Below are 18,810 nucleotides of genomic sequence, written 5' to 3' on the forward strand. Positions count from 1 at the left end.
CCGGAGAAATGAATTTGAAAAATGCAATAATCGTCGGTTTTTCAGGATTTGTGTTTGAGGAAAACTCAGGCAGGGAAATCACGCGATTATCCTAATGTCATCGTTTCCGAGCGAGAAGCTCCGTTTTCAAAATGTTTTCCGTCCACACTACAAGGCAAAGCCGGCGTTTTCAAATTCCTCCGGTTTGAAGAGTGTTTTCGAAGAGCTCCGTTTTCGTGACGGATCAGTGTAGACGGTAGGCCTAACCGTAAAAATAAAGCTGCGTTTTCAAATTCCTCCGGTTTGAAGAGTGTTTTCGAAGAGCTCCGTTTTCGTGACGTATTAGTGTGGACGGTAGACCTAACCGTGGAAATAAAGCTGCGTTTTCAAATTTCTTCGGCGTAGTGCGGACGGGGCCTTAGATTAACTTAACTGTATATTGGACAGGATATATGTATAAATAAAAATTACCCTCTGTCCGGGGGATCCAGCTTCGCCAATCTCTCCTGGCATCCCCTTCGAAGAAAAAAAAATATAACGTAAGTTGTCTAGTTTTAGCGCGAAAAAAAAATATCGTGGCTTGCTTGCAGATTTCAACTATTTTCCCGCGTGAAACAAAAGAAAATCATAGACGTCTGCACGGAGGGTATAAAATCGTCATCAAACACTAAAAATGTAACCATTTAACTTTTAATGAAAAAACTCATGCAATCAAAGTCATGATCACAAGCAGCAGATCTATGTGCACCAGCTACTGGACAAAACTGCGAGACTTGTTTCAAAGGCATCAACTCATCATCTCCGGCAATGGGATTTACCGTCAACCACCAAACGACCAAAAAGTTAGCTGTCAACAGTCCAAATTATAGGAAAAGATGCCGTTAGCCGTCAAATAACCGAAAATCATACCCGTCAACCTACAAAAAGCTATATTTTTTAACCATCAACCGTCGAGGGTGCCCCCCCCTCTATTGAGATCCTCCTTATCGACCTGTATCCTATGAATTTGTAGTCTCTGAGGCAGACCGAGCGTTATATGGTGATCTTAATAGTTTAATGCCCCATTTAGCACGACTGTGACAACTTTTAGTACTGTATGTTAATTGAGTTCCATTGGTTTTGATTTTTTCTTTCAATTCTTACAGCTGCTCCAGGTGTTCCTGCTAATCCTTGTTGGCCTCCAGAACCTCTCCTACCCTGCAGATCAAACATAACTGGATAAGGCACCATCCCCAAGCCGAGCTTGCATTGATATTACGAAGTTTAAGATGTGATGTTGAGAACGTTGACCAAATCGAAAACATTGCTAGGTTTATTAATAGCACATAATTTGCTGGAAAGAAACAAAATAAAAAGAACAAAAGACACTAAACCAGGTAAAAATCTGGATTTCGGGCCGGCTTTCAGTTCGTCTCATTGTTCTCTTTGGTCACTTGTCAGTTTTTAGCCAGTTTGTTTAGAAAATGTACTTTGCTGCTTCCCTATTTGTTGCGTAATTGTGAGTTAAAAACCAGCATGTCCTCTATTATTCAGAAGTGGACAATTATGATCTAAACAAACCAAACTGAATAGTACTCTACCCGTTCTCCTTGCGGTCCTGGAACACCAGGCAAGCCTTGCACGCCCTGAAGAAAAGAAAACTACAATTTAGATACGTGTTGGTATAAAGTCACTTAACGTGTTCTTTATATTCTTTTGGCATGTTATTATTTTTTATTGAAGATAAAACCCTGGGAATACTTACCAAACGATGGCTCGACGAACTTAGACCACGTAAAATGACAAGTAAAGAAGTTCTAGTATCGTGTTTTTTTTTTTGGACTACGCAAGCCAAAGTTGTAAAGCGAAAGCTCATAAGGATTTATAATGCAATCTTCCTAAAGAGTTGAATATAGATCATATATCTCGGTGCGATAAACACGTAAATGGAAGAAAAGGAAGGCAAGGCATTAAAAAGCGAATAAAACAAATGCATTAAGACTGACATTTCGCTTCCACAAGCAATTTTATTTCAACGGTTTTCCTATCCCACCCTGCACATGTTTTCATTACCTGCATACCGGCTCGACCTCGGGAGCCTCTTGATCCTCGATTTCCAACAATTCCCTGAAAAAAAAAAAAACAGTAAAAAGTAATCTCAAATTAAATTCACACGAAACAAACAAAAGACACACAAAAAGTGAGAAATATTAACTGAAATCCCTGCAAACGCCACGCCGACTTTTCAACCCAGCAAATACAGGTTGCGGAGCTATATAATCACTGATTATCAGGCAAAGAAACTCACGTAAAGACTATAAACAGGTTGTGGGAGCTACATTTTCAGCTGTAATTAAAGATGCTCGTCTACAGATAACCTGCGTAGCAAAAGTTTCCTCCCCATTTTCCAGGCGTGGAGATCGAACAAGCGAGCAAGCAACCACGCGCGCCTGGGGTGAACATTTGCTACACAGGCTACTGTAAAGACTTTGTGAAGGTTGTAGGAATTACATTAATCACCTACAGTAGGTCAAAGATTTTAATGTAAAGACTATGTTCATCTTTACCTCTATTCCTTGTGCACCATTTGGTCCAATCACACCCTGGGAACCTGTTTCACCCTAAGCATCAAATATACAAACGAGATGAAGTGAAGCCTTTTTTGAGCGCAAATTAAAGGTACGCTCGAAAAAGCAAGAATATTATGTTCTTTTCGAGTTCTGTACTAGAATACTTACCCTTGATCCTGTATATCCTGGTATACCACGAGAACCGCGGTCTCCGGATCCACCCTATAAACAAACGAACAAACGACCAAACAAACAAACAAACAAACAAACAAACAAACAAACGATTACAAGTTGATTTTTTTTTCGCACCGGAGAACACAAAACAGGCGGTGTTGCCGATACTTCATCTCAACAACGTTTGTTACTTTTTGACCATAATTTATTCCACATGTCTAACCAGTTTCACAAAACCAAAATTCTACACGAACAAAACCATGAACGTACAACCGGGTTACAGAGGTTCTCACTCAACTTATACTTCATGCAAAGTCCTCGTAATGTCAAATCCGATTTAAGATAAAACTACCGTTCTGAGGCGGTAACAAGCAGCTTTCTACAAGGCATATATAAACATTCTCAAAAACAAACACATTAACGAAGTTAGTTGCATGTTAATTACTTGTCTTGGTTTCATTTGTTTCTGTTGTTTATTTTTTTATTTTGCTCATCAGCTTAAACGATGAAGCTTCGCAGCTTCGATGCTAACGAAATCCACAATAACATGTAACAATTGATTAGAGCGCACTCACTCTCCGTCCTGTGGGACCCGGAGGGCCTGGGCTTCCTGGACGACCCATTTCACCCTATCCAAAAAGATATTTAAAACATCAGTTAATGTGCATACTGCTTCCTTGTTATCTTTTATGAAAATATCTTTAATTTACAGGACATTACTCGTCGCTTTGCTTGCAATTTTTTCAATGGTATGTAAATGAATCGCTAAGGCTAGAACTGAACGGGATAAAACTAGGCCAAACGAACATTGATTTCTCACGAAGGGCATCACGCAGAGCACGAGAAATCTCGGTTACCAATTGACTATTGGTGCCACCGCAATTTTTTGTATCTCATTGTCTTAGTCGGTGGCGTGATATAGGGCGGATCAAAACAAAGCCGAAGCGATCCCAGATTGCGTTCGACGCGCAAGAAGAAGGCGTTGTTAATCGATATTTCAGTCACTAGCTAAGCATCTTTGGGTAAAAGAGAAGGTCTTCTATACTGAATGCTGTGCATGTATGTCATAGCCGTTAACTTTTCTCGTGTGCTGTGCGAATGATATTGTGGATGCAGAAATAGCATAACAAGCAAATCTTTCGCGACGCTGAACACTATTTTTGTCAGTTTTTTATTCTTCAGCGTTTTAACTATTTACGGTTATTAACACCGAGAAATTTCCAACTTTAACTCTGTGTTGAAAGCACTAGATAAGAACGAAATAACAGACACATAATTTGCCGGAAAATTCAGGCGTTAAAATTTCGGAGGTTTTATTTTAAACGTCTCATTTCCGAAAAATACTTCGGACAAAAATTTCGAATGCTGACGTGACATAGCTTAAGTAAATTTACACCTACAAAATCTGTGAAAAAGTAGTTTTACTACAGCCTCAAGATTTTACAGATACATCGACGCGAAAATTAAACAAATTCTGTCTCGCCGTTAGGTATATCAAATTGTCCCTCAACGTGTAGCAACAGCAAAACGAAAGTGATACAGCCTGGTTTGACATACCTCACTTCCTTTGTCTCCAGTAAATCCTGCTCGACCAGTTACTCCAGCAGAACCCTATGCGAAAGATATAATCACTTAAACATGCAAAGGTAGTCGCTCTGGAACTGATAGTTGCCGAAAATCATCCAATATTATATACATAACTGAGATCATTTAAATAAACTTCGCTTACAAGGCTTCCTGGGCGTCCTGTTTCTCCGATATCGCCGGGCTCACCCTGAAACATACATGTAGAAAAACATTGTCAAAAATGGAAATTTTTATACTGGAGATATGATGAGAAACTATATAAAATCCTAAAGCCGCCATCCTGAGTCGTCTATCTTCAGAAAATATATAATAGTATGGCTACTCTTTTAACGCTTTCGCGGTATAATAGAAATTTCTCCCGCTATTTGATCCCTTTTTACGGTAAAAGATAACACAGAAAATAAAGAAGAGAGATGTGTAAATTATATGCCACGAGTGTGGAAATTAAGAAAAGAATCTGGGACGACCTGGAGTAGAACGCTTGCATGGCCTTTCACTGAACAGAGCACCAGGGAAATCCGTAGTGAGTCTCCCTGTAGCTTATTATGACCAATTACTACTACTAAATGAGCCTCACTTTAACTAAGGGTTAGAAAAAAGGACGATTTCGCGGCGAAAGAAGGCAGGGGCCAAAAATCACGTAATCGTCAAGTTATATATCAGTTCAAAACGGACGCGTAAGCTTGCATTTGTTAGTGGCCGACACGGATGTTAAAAAGACAATTAACACAAACTTGTTTCCTGTTTAACCTGTTCTCCAGTGACTCCTTGTTCTCCTTGTTCACCCGCCGGCCCTGGGTCGCCCTTAGGGATGGAATAGAGTCCGTGTTTAAACGTAAAATGTTTATTACCATAGAACCTTATTGTTTTGCTTTTAACTTTATTCAAGGCAGAAACGTTGACCGTGTTTCAAGTTTTTTTCGCGTTTTATACTCTCTCAGTTTGAGTATACGCTTAACCCCCACTCCCTTAAAGCATTTACGAAAAGCACCAAAGAAAAAGAAAGTAACTAATGGAGACAGTTGAATTATTCAGAACGTGAAATTAAAATATTTTCACTGAATACTTTTCGGAATACTGAAAAGGAAGAACAAAACGTTAGCACAGAGAGCTTATTAAGTAAGTTGTTTACAAGAGCTTGGTGGCGATACTTTCAGTCCTTTTCCGTGGCCCAGCTGTTTTTCTTAAGGTTGATAACGCTGTCCTTCAGTCGGATAAATTCCTATCCAGTAAATACGTGTTGACAAAACAAGTTACGATATCCACTGGATAGTGACTAGATTATCCCGTGGAAGGTATTACCCATCGTTTGATTAAAACCAGGGTCGAATGTACAAAATGACTTTAGGATTTTAGTACATCAAACCTCAAAATGATGGTTTTGTAAAGAAGAAGATACCAAAGAATAATGATAATCTGAAAATACTGTTGGCAAAGTTGAAAAACAGGTAAATTTTTGCAAGATACCTGGTCGGTGACATAGACCCTCAAACGGATTTTAAACAAAGAAATAAAATTGAAAATAATTCTTAATTTCAATTTTAGATTCTCACCGTTGCTCCCTTCGATCCTGTTGCACCGGGGCTTCCTTGTTCTCCCTCTTGGCCATTTATCCCAGGGTTTCCTTGGGGTCCCTGTTCCCCCGTCATGCCTGTGTAGCCGCTTTCACCTTGGGATCCTGGCCTGCCACTGGAACCTTTAAGACCCACAGTGCCGGGAGCTCCTGGAGATCCGGACTGACCGGGCATACCCTGAGTATCAAATAACATGTTTTCATTGACTTAAAAATGCTCTCCGAACTAATGTATAATCTTAGTTAGTTTAGTTTAATATTTATTCCCAAATATACAGTTTACTTTGTTATTTTGCTTTCTTGCCGCACCTGTAAACTAGCTGGTGCGTCCTATAGACCCTGCTTATCAAGTCTATGAAACGCACCGTTGCCATAGGTAAGTGTGCAACCAAGTCATATGTCTATGTCTAGGTCTAACCTCTCATCTATACCATTTTTTGGAATCCATTTTTTGGGAAAAAGTTCAGGTGGTCTGGACAGCCCAGCTGTATGTACTCGAATATCTGACTGGAATGGCTGAATGGAAGTGTTCGAATTTACATTTTTCACGATTTTTAAGCTTTCAGTTACACTCAATTTCAGTCAATTTAACAGCTGTCATTTTATTTGTAGTTCTCGGATCTCTGAGCTATCTGCTAAAAAAAAACGTGTCATTTCCCTGCTGATAGTTATAATTTTGACCATACTTCTTAGCTACTAGCGAAACTCCTAATACGCACAATCTTCGTCAACAATAATGAACTGAATATTCTTTGCAGAAGACGTTACGTTTTGGTTAAACGTTTAAACGTCTATCGTTCAATTTTAGACAGATATATGACCAGCTTCCATGACGAGATACCAACGGTAGTAATCAGCCTGATTTTGCTTCATCTAGACACTGAAAGATTGCCACCGTTTTCGAAAATAATAACGTAATTTATATAAAAAATAACTAGCTTTATCTCACCGTTAAACCAACAGGTCCTGGAGAGCCTTGCTGACCGTCTAAACCCTTATTTAAACAGAAGACAAAAATTAGGTACGACAGTTAGGATCAACAATCCACTTATCTCCATGTACTTATCAATCAACAAACCACATGTCTTTCCTTCTTTCTTCTTCTTTTTTTTTTTTAATTTTTTTGTGGAGAGTTTTTAACGTGAGTCTCTGGCTCGGAACATTGTGCAAACGCTCCCCACGTTGGTCTGTTTTAAACAAAGGTACTATTACTATTATTATAATATATCTAGTCGCTACTGTTGTTATCTGCCCAACAACTTTGTGCCAACGAACATATCTTCTGCTATCCGAGTAGGTCTGCTAAGTAACTTGGTAAAGACAACTCTTGTTCATGATTATCATAATCAGTATCACCTGCGGTCCTGGATAGCCAGCGGCACCAGTTGCCCCAGTTTTTCCTTGCTGGCCCTACGTCGTCATAAGAAGGAAGAAAATCAACGATTAAACACTGGGCACCCTCCATTCAAGAAAACGATATTGTTCGTTCTACTCTAAATAAATATAAATGGTTCCTCGAAATAAACTTGAGCATTGTTAATCTTTGCAAATAAAAAAGGAGAGGAACAAAAAACAACAAACAAAAACAACAACAAAAAACCTACCGCGGTTCCTTCCGCCCCTGGCTGCCCAACAGAACCACTCTCTCCCTATGTGTAAACAAGTTAACAATATGGGAATGGAAATCATTACGTTGTTACTTTTATCATGTATTAAAACCAAGTAAATACACCTACAGTTATTAACCCAACAATACAGCTAGTCTATATCGACTAGTATTGTTAGGCAGATAAACAGTTATTGGTAGCATACCAGATCACCTGCAGTTATTAACCCAACAATACAGCCCGTCTATACCGACTAGTATTGCTAGGCAGATAAACAGCTATTGATAGCACACCAGGTCACCTACAGTTCTTAACCCAACAATACAGCCAGTCTATATCGACTAGTATTGCTAGGCAGATAAACAGTTATTGATAGCATACCAGATCACCTGCAGTTATTCACCCAACAATACAGCCAGTCTATACCGACTAGTATTACTGGGCAGATAAACAGTTATTGATAGCATACCAGGTCACCATCTTCCCCTGGATCCCCTTGTGATCCAGTCCTTCCATCACGGCCAGTTGGACCCCTTGATCCTTGGAGCCCCGTTCCACCGACATCGCCTACAGGTCCCTGAAAGAAATGTTAACACATTAATGCAAGCTCACTTGATGAGTGTCGATTATCCCATGTCTATTACTATTAGTAGCATGTCGACAGATGTTGGACGTATGTGCCGAGAGCTATGAGCCAGTTGGGCCTTAGAGGCTTTGTTTACATTTTGTTTATCATGGATAGGAAATCTTGAAAAAGAAAACGCCTAATATTCTCAAAAGGCCCAAAGGTTACCCCTCTCCTCCCGGTTCCAGCGGACCAAAATTATCTTGGCTAAACTAGCCACCTCTGACACTTTGTTTTATTGCTAACTCGTCAGTGCTCCCATTTTTTTCGCCTTCGTCTAACACGGGTTTCCCTTTTAACTTCACCAAAAACAATCAGTACTAGAGAGCTCCTTTAAATTTATTTAGATAATTCAATGGGTTGAGTGTGACTTACGTTATTTCCAGGGTATCCCGGAGGTCCAGGATATCCCCTTGGACCAGGGTCTCCCTAAAACAATAAAAATAATTGAAAAAAGCAACAAAGAAAGGCAACAAACAAGTTAGCAAGTTTCCTCACTAAAAGGAAGGATTGGCATTGAAGTTATTGAAGCACTACTCACCTCCCCCCCTCTCCCCCCCGCATTAACGCACCTCCCAAAACCCACCTTTCAAACTAACATCATCTTAACGTAAGTAAGAAAATTGCGATATAATCGAAATTCAGAAATATCAGATCAATAATGTCTGGATACCATTTACCAAGGTTCCTAATTAGTGTTGGAAATTTTCTGACATCTTCGCGGTTGCTTTCCATCAGACTAACTCGCGCGGACAATCATAATCCAATCTTTTTGACACCGAAAGCAAACTAGTCAAAGTGGCGTTGGGCACAACAAGTGTTACAATAATAACTTATTAACCGAGAGTGATTTCTTCACGTGAAAATCTCATACCGAGAATCTTAAATCGGCCATGCTGTGTTGACCTCGCTATCACTCGGTCGATACGGCAAGGCCGAGGTTTGGGATTTTTTCGTGAAGACCGAATGTTCGAGTTGTTTATTACACAGTTGTATAATGCCCTTGTATTAGCTAATCAGAGCGCGCGTTACATCGCCGGGCTACAAACACAAGTCATATATATAATACATAATGTTATCGATTCTTTTATCAAGCTTAGATATATATATAGATATATAACTCACATCAGTACCAGGTAATCCAACATCTCCTCTTGGTCCAAGAGCGCCGGGATTTCCCTGATAAGAGATCAACGTTGGACATTTTAGGAACTCGTAAACAAGTGTATTGACAGGTCGCGCTTGGTCTGGGTTTAGTATCTGATCGCTTATTAAACAAGGAAGCGCGAGTTTCTGCACAAATCACACAGCGTGGTTAAGCGAGAAAAGTGACAATTACAGATTATTTTTGGAGGGTGGGGGGAGGGGTGAATAGGTTTGCAGAGCGGCGGATTTGCGTACGCCATTCAATCCCTCTCTTCCTCCTCTGGCAATTATTTAGCTCATTTCAGGTTTAAAACTCGTTAAATTTGGTTCTTTCATGTTTTGAGTGATTTGAAATGAAGTATATTACATTCAACTCACCGGCGTTCCAGTATTTCCTGCCTCTCCAACATTCCCGGCGACACCAATGGAACCCTGAAAACAAACGTTGAAGCTGCTTTCAGATGAATAAATTTGCACCATGTCAAAGTCAAGAGAGTATACTTAAGTGGGTGAATATTAGGGTACATCTGCTCATTGTGTGTAGCTGGAACTTTTACCCTCCAATGCGCGTTCTTATTGGCTACTTCGATAGCACATGACGTCTCACAATGAAATTGTTTCCCGCCAAAAGTATCTGATAAGGCAGCACCAGAGAAAGCTATGACGCCAAAGGATAGCGGTAGTGTTTTAGGACTGTCATGGCGCCCTCAGCTCGGTACTAATTAGAACTTTGCGTGCCTAAATAGGTCTTTACTATGTACAGTAGAGCCTCGCTTTACGTAAACCCGGTTATAACGGACAGTTTTGCTTGTCCCAACGAATAGCTCATGTGTTTTCTCTAACCGCTTAATACGGAAACCGGCTAATACGGACATGCGAAGGACATGCCTAGGACCCGAATGAGGCACTGCCATACAAACTAAACTTGCTTTACGGACACTGTCTATCTTCCCTCTGCACTTTTTTTTTTCATTTGTTGCGATCATGTTCCAAATGAACCCTGTTAGAAAATGAAAGGTTTATATAAGTTCTAAAAGCAGAAGCGCCTGACCTACATGTAACTTAGTCGCGTTTGAAACTGGCAAAAGAACATCCAGTACAAGACATTTAGCGATATATTTGATAAGGTTGTTTTGCCTTTGAACGTAAATTTCAGTCAAGGCATTATACACCGTTCGTTAAAATTGAATTCTTTAGTCTTTATGTTAGCCAATTGGGCAACGCTTTTCTGAGAACCCGCTTAATATGGACCAGTGGATAATGCAGACACTTTGGCGTGGCCCTTTCGTGTCCGTATTAAATCGGTTCCTCTGTATTTTATCGGTCTTACAATTCCTCCTTTGCGACCGGGAACTCCTGGCAGTCCAATCTAACAAAAGAAACAATAACATAACACATTAGATGACATGAAACTGCTACATGCGCACTACAAATAAAATACACCTCAAGAAGTAATATAATATTAGGGTTAAGAATTGAGTACAAGCACGCGACTTAACAATTCTAGTTTGCAGGCTTCACATTATCACGTCACGTATCCATCACATTCCATATGCAACCCTCTCTTGCTAAAACCAACATGAAACACTATCGAGGGCTCTGGAAACTTCACTGGTTTGAAAATGGAAAATCGTACTCGTTCTCTGAAGGTAAAGCGACTTCAAGTGAAGGATAGAGATATTAGTAAGTTCGCGTGTTACTCGAGTTGCAGCGTGTGAGGTTTCCGTAAGAGAAAGTCAAGTTTGTGAAGTACACAACACAGTTATATTACGACCCACAATTGGTAGAATCAGCTTGATAGTGAGGCCTATAGAGGACACACAAAAAAGAAATGAATAAAAATGCCTTTCAATTCCCTTTTTTGTGTGTCCTCTAAGCCTCACTGCCAAGCTGAATTTTAATATATCGAAAAAAATCTCTTCGCTAACCAGTTGGCTATCTACAACCAGTTAGCTATCTATCGACTCACGGGACTTCAGTAAAAGCCGGAAATAGAAAACCTCTGGGACCAGAGAAGGATGATTCGAGTTCGCGACTATCTAGGACAAATCCAAGTAATAGCAGAACTGAGTGCTTTAACCCCGGAAGTATTACCACATTAATTCACTCGACCACAATGCGATGAGACATTAAAAACCTTTAAATTTATCCGGATCCAAAGTAATCATTACTACTAAACTTGACTCACCGGTGCAGCTATAAGATCAGATCTTTCAGAGATGATATTTGGCGCCATGTATGGTCCTTTGATTCCTGATAGAGTCTGACAAAATAAAACGATAATCAGAAATTGGCACACATTTATAATCCCCATTCCTTCAGAGACACGCGTAATTAAAGAGCTTGGCCGTAAGTTGAGTCACGAACTTGAAAGTTTTTGCGTGACACAGTTTCCAGCTTCTTAGGCGTTTTCGTGCGAATTGAATATCAATCACGGTACCTCACTTAAGATTTCGAGAAACGATAGCCTTTGCATGCTTAATGAGAGTTGACCATTGAGATTCAAGCTGTACAGTCGACCATCCAAGCTGCGACCGAAACAAATAGAATAGAGCGAGCACGTAGGTGTGACTTTACAGGCTAATTTAAAGGAGCTCGGTTACGGTATTTTGGCCATGTACAAAATAACCTATAAATTGTAGAAAACCGGAAAACAATCGTTTACTAAGATAAAAAAAAAAAAAATCTAACAGCTAATAATAAAAGATAAAGGGATACGGATGGTTTAGGATGGAGAAGACTGACAGGGATTACAAACGACGAATTTGAAAAACGTACGCTAAACTTTTCAGGATGCGCATACCGTAAATTAGCTCCTTTAACTTGTTATCGAGTGCATAACATGTTTTCTGGCCAGCAGATTTGCCAGGGACCTGCCTGGAAAATGGAAGTTAAGACATGTCTCAATTTTACTGTGCGATTAGCGCTGAACACATGCGAATTTACCAGCAAGTAGAAAATTGTCTTTCAAATGTGATTTGTTGGTGAAGTAGTCTCTGTTATGGTTTAAGATGAATTCTAACAACGCTTTGATGACAAATTCTAACAAATTGGCTCCTTGCAATACCCGCTGGAATACTCACAGCAATTACTGACCCGCGTCCAACAACTGGCGGTCCGGGGGGACCTGGTGGTCCAGGGGCCCCCGCAATTCCTTTCCTGCCCGGAGGTCCCTTAGAAAATGAAAGAGGGCAGTAACCGTGAAATTACAAAATTTGTTTGCATTCTACTACTTGTGTTATCATGTCAGGCACATCAATGGCCAAGTCCCCATCCATTAGTTATACACTCGCAGGTATCCTGTTCACAGGAACAACAAAAGCCAAAGACGGTTCGGGGAAAAAGCCAAAGAGGGTTTGCTATACAATTTAACTGTAAAAACTTTAAAAAACTGAGAAAAAATGTTGAGAACCATCTGGTTAAAACTTTAAAAAAGTTTAAAATTTTGTGACGACGTTTCGACGTTCACTTAATGTACGAATATAAATGTAAAAGAATTCCTACGAGACACGAAATGAGATACTAAAAATGTGGTGATGACGCAATCAGGAATTAGCACGCATAGTCAAGTGAAAAGTTTAACGCGCATAGTCTTTTTGGGTGTTTAACAAAGGTTTCAACCCCTTAATGAGGAGCATCTCAAAAATTAAGCAATCAAACTACGACCTGCACTTTTTCAATAATGAACCAATAATCTTTTAACCAATGCATTTATGATGCATCTATGATACCTAATGGCATTAGGCAATATAATTAGCACTTTCAACGTGCATCGACGATGAGCTGTCCGTTATCTTGTTTTTATTAACCTCTTACAATAAAAGTTATTCGGGTGCTTTCACTATCCCACAATACAGTAAAATAATAAGCTACATATCTACATTAATTTGTCGCAAATTTTTATCATGATTGCATATTTGGTGTCAAAATAAGGTAAATAGCTATAGAAGCCATTGACATCAAAGACAACTTACTGTATTTCCAACTGGACCTGTTCGCCCGCGGGATCCACGAGGTCCGGGTAAACCCTAGGGCGGGAGGAAATAATAAAGGAATAAAGTAAACTAACAAACCAAACAAATAACACCAATAAAGGAGGAAAAGAAAGAAATCGTAGTAAGGACATTCAGTAGGTTAACTGACCTCACGCAGTTACACATCTTATTATATGGCTAGCTCCGTGAGCGGGCAAGATGAACCAAATCCTGCACTGTGATTGGCTACCCGAGCGGGCAAGATGGAGCTATCTTGCCCGCTCGGGACTACTCGCCGTGTCCCGCAAGAAAAATTTCCCCGAAAGCCACATAATAAATCCTTTATTGACCAAGCTTGTTCGGTCAAGATTACTGGATATTGGCCTCGTTCTTTTTTTGCGTGTTTATGGACCTCGACTCCGTCTCGGTCCATAAACACGGAAAAAATAGAACTTGGCCAATATCCAGCCATCTTGACCTCACACTTGGTCAATAACCCATATGTATTGCAATAGAGAGGTTTACACTTGAGTGTCGAAAAGTAATTGTTTCGCATGAACTACGCTACACAACTGACTAAAAAAAAGAGTCGTGTCACATTTTCAACTAATCAGAAGTAAAACGAAAACCAATCGTGATTGGCTCGCAAGAGCTTTCTTGCCCTAAGCGTCAGCTACGTAAATTTACTTCGAGTTTTGATTGGTTCATTGGATTGTCCGTGTTCTTTTAAGTTGCGATTGGCCAGAGTGATTCCTTTGGTTTTGCTTTTACGACTCTCAAACGAAAACCGCTCTAAGCAATGTTGAACAACTTATAACTGTGGAACTGTGGCTTTCCTAATTTCTTTCGCTTTCCTTATCATAAACTCGTTCAGATTATCTGTGTATCGTCTATTATTTCTCGTCTATTATTTATTAAAAAGAGGTTTTTACTGACCACTGGACCTGTCAATCCATTGTCTCCAGGTGGACCGATAACCTGCCGGATTTAAGTTAAGAAAATGAAAATAGCGTGCGTGTTTACACTAGATTGATGAAAACACAAAAGAAGGGTGGGGAAGTTAGAAAGTTTGGGTAAACTCGCCTTGCAGGCGGAGGTTTTCATAAGGAGTTATCGAACTCTTCCAAGTTTTTCTTTCAGTTTGAAGCAGCCGGTGAAATTAAGAAATGCTGTTATAGTGTAAGTAGTACAAATAGTACACATACAACTGTGTTTGCCGTGCCTCATGGAAAACAACTAAAAAACCAATTAGCATCCCCGTATTATGAGTGTAGGTATATAGTCAATAAAACATGGAAAATTCAACAACAACAAAAATAATGCAAATACAATTTGATAATATACACGTATTCGTAATAAAATACATACTACAGGAATCTGTGCTTATACAGAGCCGACTTATCAAAGTATATGTGATGAGGAAATAAGGAAATAATTAAAACAAAACAGCGTGCAAAAACAAGGTGAAGGAATCCAATGTTCTGTAGCATACAGAAACAAGGAAACCTGGAGCAGCTGGATAATGAATAACGAATATCTACTCTAAGGAAACTACACGAGATAATTTTTTAAATATATATTTTCTAACAAATCGTAAAATACCTCTGTGTATCTGTCAATCCATCGTTTAAGGTGTATCTACAGTCTTCGACTAATGGTCCTTTTAGCTGTATTGCTGATGAGGGACCAGCATAGGCTTAAGGGGATGTGGTATGTGAGTAAAAACAAAGGCGGGGTGCGGGATGACATAAATTTTAAGGGAGGGGTGCGGAATAAAACTGAATACCTCGACGGGAGCGGAATTTGCTCATTTTGACTGACGGGATGCGGCATAGTCCTAAGATTGACGGCGAGATGAGGGATGAAAAACAGAAAATCACAGGTTGCGGACGTTACACAGAGAATTGCGACTATAACCTGGCGGGATCGAGATAAACATTCGCTGGATGACGGGATTAAGCCAAAAAGCGCAGCGGGATGCGGGATTGAACAAGCCTAATGTTGGACCCTCTACTGATTGTCAATATTAATTCGTACGAAATCTGCCTTAATAAATACCTTTGTAAGGTAATTACAGTTTTCTTACCGTAACTTCGATTTTACATATCTCCTCAGTTATTTTGTTAACTGCGCGAGCGAGGTTTTCTAACTCTCCGATGATAACTTTACTGGGGTCAGTAGCCATACCCAATAGTTCCACTGGGTCAGGGGTACCAGCACCAACAGAAATAACTGTAACATTCTTGTCCTTAAGTTTCTGAGCGTTATCCCCTGGGTCGATACGTTCGTCATCTCGAGGGTTTTGTGTCTTCTGAGTTTGAGCACCGTCGGTAAAAATGACCAGGACCTTGCAGAGACAAAATAGGTTTTGAATTGCAAGAATTCGTTTTAAGAATCCAACACTCGCTCTCCTTGCATTATCCACAAAGATTGTCGACTCTTTACCTATTTTCTTGGCTTATACTATTTGAACGCAGTTATAGGACTTGCAAAGTTTGCCGTGCGTTTTAACTCTTTGAAGTGTGATAAGAATCTTTTTATATATCCTTCAGCTACACTCTGTTTTTTATAAGAATGTGATTTATAAGAATATCGAAGCTGAGATTTGCGAAATTTTAAGAATATTTTAAGAATAAACCCAATGGCTGAGATTTTGAAAAGAACATAATTTTGCATGTTGGAAATTTGTAATAACAAATGACAGTTTTACATGATTGTTTTCAACTAAACCACATAAAATTCTTCCTTTCTCTAAAAGGCAAAACTAGCCAAACAACAACAACAACAACAACAACAACAACAACAACAACAACACTAGCCGTATGTTCGATGCAAATAGCATTTCTACAAGAATATGGGTGTGTTATATCAGGCTTTATTGCCCGCCGCAGCCTGACTCAAAAATTACTTCAACGCCATAATATCCGCCGTAATATCGGACAACATCTTCAAATTTTGCAGATGCAAATTTGTTAAATTGATTTTTATTGAAATTAAGTTCCATTTGCATCAGAACTCCAAGTCAAACTCAGCCATTTAAGCAAGATTTGTTTGAAACCAATGGCCTCGGGTGCCTCGTGGTTAGTGCGCTTGTCTCCGGATCGAGGGATACGAGTTCGAGCCCTGGCCGGGGCCATTGTGTCGTGTTCTTGGGCAAGACACTTTACTCTCACAGCGCCCCTATTTATACTCCCTGGTGTATAAATGGGTACCAGCGAATTTGATGCTGGGGGTAGCCCTGCGATGATCCAAGGGGAAGAAGAAATACTCGTACTCGCCACATAGAAACCGGAGATAAGCGCCGGTCTGATGGGTCGCTTGGCTCGTATGCAGGTTTAACTTACTTGATGTCTAAAATCAAACTATTAGTTACTGGCACGGTCGACTGAAATATAAGATTCACGATATCGTGTTTTACCGTAGCCTGTTTAGTTGGAATTCCCAACTAGTTTAGCCGTTCTGTATGGTAACGATGTAGCAAGGAAGTTATCAAAGGTTTGCATGCATGCAGTGCAAACTAGCCACGCGCAGGTTTAGATCTCATATTCAAGGCTTTTAACTTGCAAGTGCATATCTGAAGATAAGAAGGCATTATTCTCACCTTGCGGTATTCGGGTCCTCTCATACCCTTGCTTATCTCAAACTGTTCGTTTGCCAAATCAATAGCCCTGTCAAGAAATGTCTGTCCGTCTCGAACTTTGTAAGAGTCGATGGTATTTCCAACATTTCCCTTTGTTTGAAGGTCATCGAATCCCAGAAGCAATGTGGCTTCGTTGTCAAACTGGACTATTGAAACATGAGTTCCATTTATACCTGGATTAACGTCAAATTTGTCTACCAGGGCTTTAGCAAATTCCTGTATCTTTTCTTCGTTGTCTCCAAAATTGAGGCTCCCAGAACTGTCCAAAATTAATCCAAGATCAATGGGTGGACATGCTTGAAGTTCTATCAAATAAAAGAAAAGAGATTTCGCCTAGGCTTGATTTTGTTTTGCCCTATAGAGTACTCAAATCAAGTACAATACTTTGACTACTTTGCTTGTTTCAAAAAGTATGCGCAAACTGATTCGTTCCAAATTTGACACGAGTAAATACATCAATACAGGCTTTTTACGTGCCTGAATGAATTTATTAATCCAGTGCCACATAACTGACAATGATCTATCTGACATAAACATAGTATTAATATGTTTATGTGAAATAGATTACTGTCAATTGAAGACAAGAAAAATTCTATTCAAGGTTGACCAATTTTTCACGTGGGTGAATGCACACTGAAGGTGACCTGATATGCAGAAAAACTCAAGAGCTCGGTGTATGACATCTGCAGACTACATTTAGGCTAAAATAGCGTTCTGGTTAACCTGAATATCACTCAGGTTAGCCTGAATAGCGGTTAGCTCTCGCTAATGGAAATGGGAATTCTTGAGAATACGATAAAAGTTAAAGAAGTCTGCATTCTGCGGTCTGCGGTATGCAGTCTACAAATGTCGTACTCCGGAAGAAGCTAACAGCTCGGTTACATGTCACGCTATAAAAGTGATTGTAGCATTTAAAATCTGCTCTCTAGATAAATGGAGCATTTCATTTAACAATAGGTTACTCTTATCCAATTACTTGTGTTGCAATGTGAAGAAAAGACGCTAAAAGCAGCAGTAGTAACAACATCAATATCAAAGGAACAAAGAATAAGACGTGGCATAAACGTTTATCTGTCGTTTTTTGAACCGAATTCATTTCTTCAATTCCCATCCCGTTCGAATTAAATAAAACCGTTCCACGATATTTGCTTTTCCAAAAGGTAGCTCTAACGGAGATCGGTCTTAATATTAAGTTACCACGTAAACAAGCTGACGTGGATAGCGGTAACCCGCAGAAATCAAAGAAACTCGGTAAGGAATTCGAAAATAAAATATAGTCGAACGAATACAAGTCAGAACGGTAGTGACCCACTGTGGTGGGTGAGAACAAAGCACTTCTGTCCTGGTTTAGATAATGTCCTATAGAACACTTGCAAAATGGGGAATATTCAATAAATTCAGATGATTATTTAAGTTTGCGTCGCCCAATTTGGCCGCCCCTGATGCATATCTACCCTCCAACAGGCTGACAAGATAATTGCCCAATTTCATGTTCCAAAACATTTGTAAGTTTTCAACATCTTAGTCTCTTTGAAGTATGAATTAGTGCGTTGGAATTCAGTTAATGCACGACCCTCTTGTTTCAATAAAGAACTTCCCTCGAACGTGGCAAAACATGGCCTGCGGTGTCTTTACGATAAAATCATACTATCTTTAATCACATCAAAGCAGTGAGTCTGAGTTTCTGCATGCAAGGTCTACAAATCTTATATTTCATCGCAACCCATGCATAAAGGATCCGAAGACAACTTACGTGCTTCTCCAGTCCGAGCAGTCCAAGCGATGATGGCCAGTAGACTTAAAAACGTTCTGCCACCCATGACCGTCAAAAGGGAGCGCTTGAGCTGGTACAAAGCTATCCCACTCTCATCCGATCCCCAATTCGAAGCTTGCTTGATCGATTGCGACAGCCAGACTGGAATTCTGTGATACAGAACGTCTAAAGAACGTCTTTGT

General features: G+C 39.8%; 1 protein-coding gene across 1 annotated transcript in view; it reads right to left on the minus strand.

Moving 5' to 3' along the window:
• Positions 1–18,810, minus strand: part of LOC145486213 (uncharacterized) — a 43,587-nt gene extending 24,777 nt beyond the window's left edge. The window contains exons 1-26 of the mRNA XM_081464825.1: positions 18,608–18,810; positions 16,816–17,159; positions 15,301–15,561; positions 14,151–14,192; positions 13,215–13,268; positions 12,324–12,413; positions 11,429–11,503; positions 10,571–10,609; positions 9,619–9,672; positions 9,220–9,273; positions 8,470–8,523; positions 7,939–8,046; positions 7,467–7,511; positions 7,219–7,272; positions 6,812–6,856; positions 5,843–6,040; positions 5,040–5,093; positions 4,432–4,476; positions 4,260–4,313; positions 3,278–3,331; positions 2,697–2,750; positions 2,526–2,579; positions 2,032–2,085; positions 1,560–1,604; positions 1,123–1,176; positions 451–495 (exon numbers count right to left, since the gene is read on the minus strand). Coding sequence (XP_081320951.1) covers positions 451–495; positions 1,123–1,176; positions 1,560–1,604; positions 2,032–2,085; positions 2,526–2,579; positions 2,697–2,750; positions 3,278–3,331; positions 4,260–4,313; positions 4,432–4,476; positions 5,040–5,093; positions 5,843–6,040; positions 6,812–6,856; positions 7,219–7,272; positions 7,467–7,511; positions 7,939–8,046; positions 8,470–8,523; positions 9,220–9,273; positions 9,619–9,672; positions 10,571–10,609; positions 11,429–11,503; positions 12,324–12,413; positions 13,215–13,268; positions 14,151–14,192; positions 15,301–15,561; positions 16,816–17,159; positions 18,608–18,674 — 2,097 coding nt within the window. The 5' untranslated portion in view covers positions 18,675–18,810. The remainder of the gene's footprint in view (positions 1–450; positions 496–1,122; positions 1,177–1,559; positions 1,605–2,031; positions 2,086–2,525; positions 2,580–2,696; positions 2,751–3,277; positions 3,332–4,259; positions 4,314–4,431; positions 4,477–5,039; positions 5,094–5,842; positions 6,041–6,811; positions 6,857–7,218; positions 7,273–7,466; positions 7,512–7,938; positions 8,047–8,469; positions 8,524–9,219; positions 9,274–9,618; positions 9,673–10,570; positions 10,610–11,428; positions 11,504–12,323; positions 12,414–13,214; positions 13,269–14,150; positions 14,193–15,300; positions 15,562–16,815; positions 17,160–18,607) is intronic.

This window comes from Orbicella franksi, chromosome 5 (assembly GCF_964199315.1).
Source record: "Orbicella franksi chromosome 5, jaOrbFran1.1, whole genome shotgun sequence".
NCBI classification, from domain to species: Eukaryota; Metazoa; Cnidaria; class Anthozoa; order Scleractinia; family Merulinidae; genus Orbicella; species Orbicella franksi.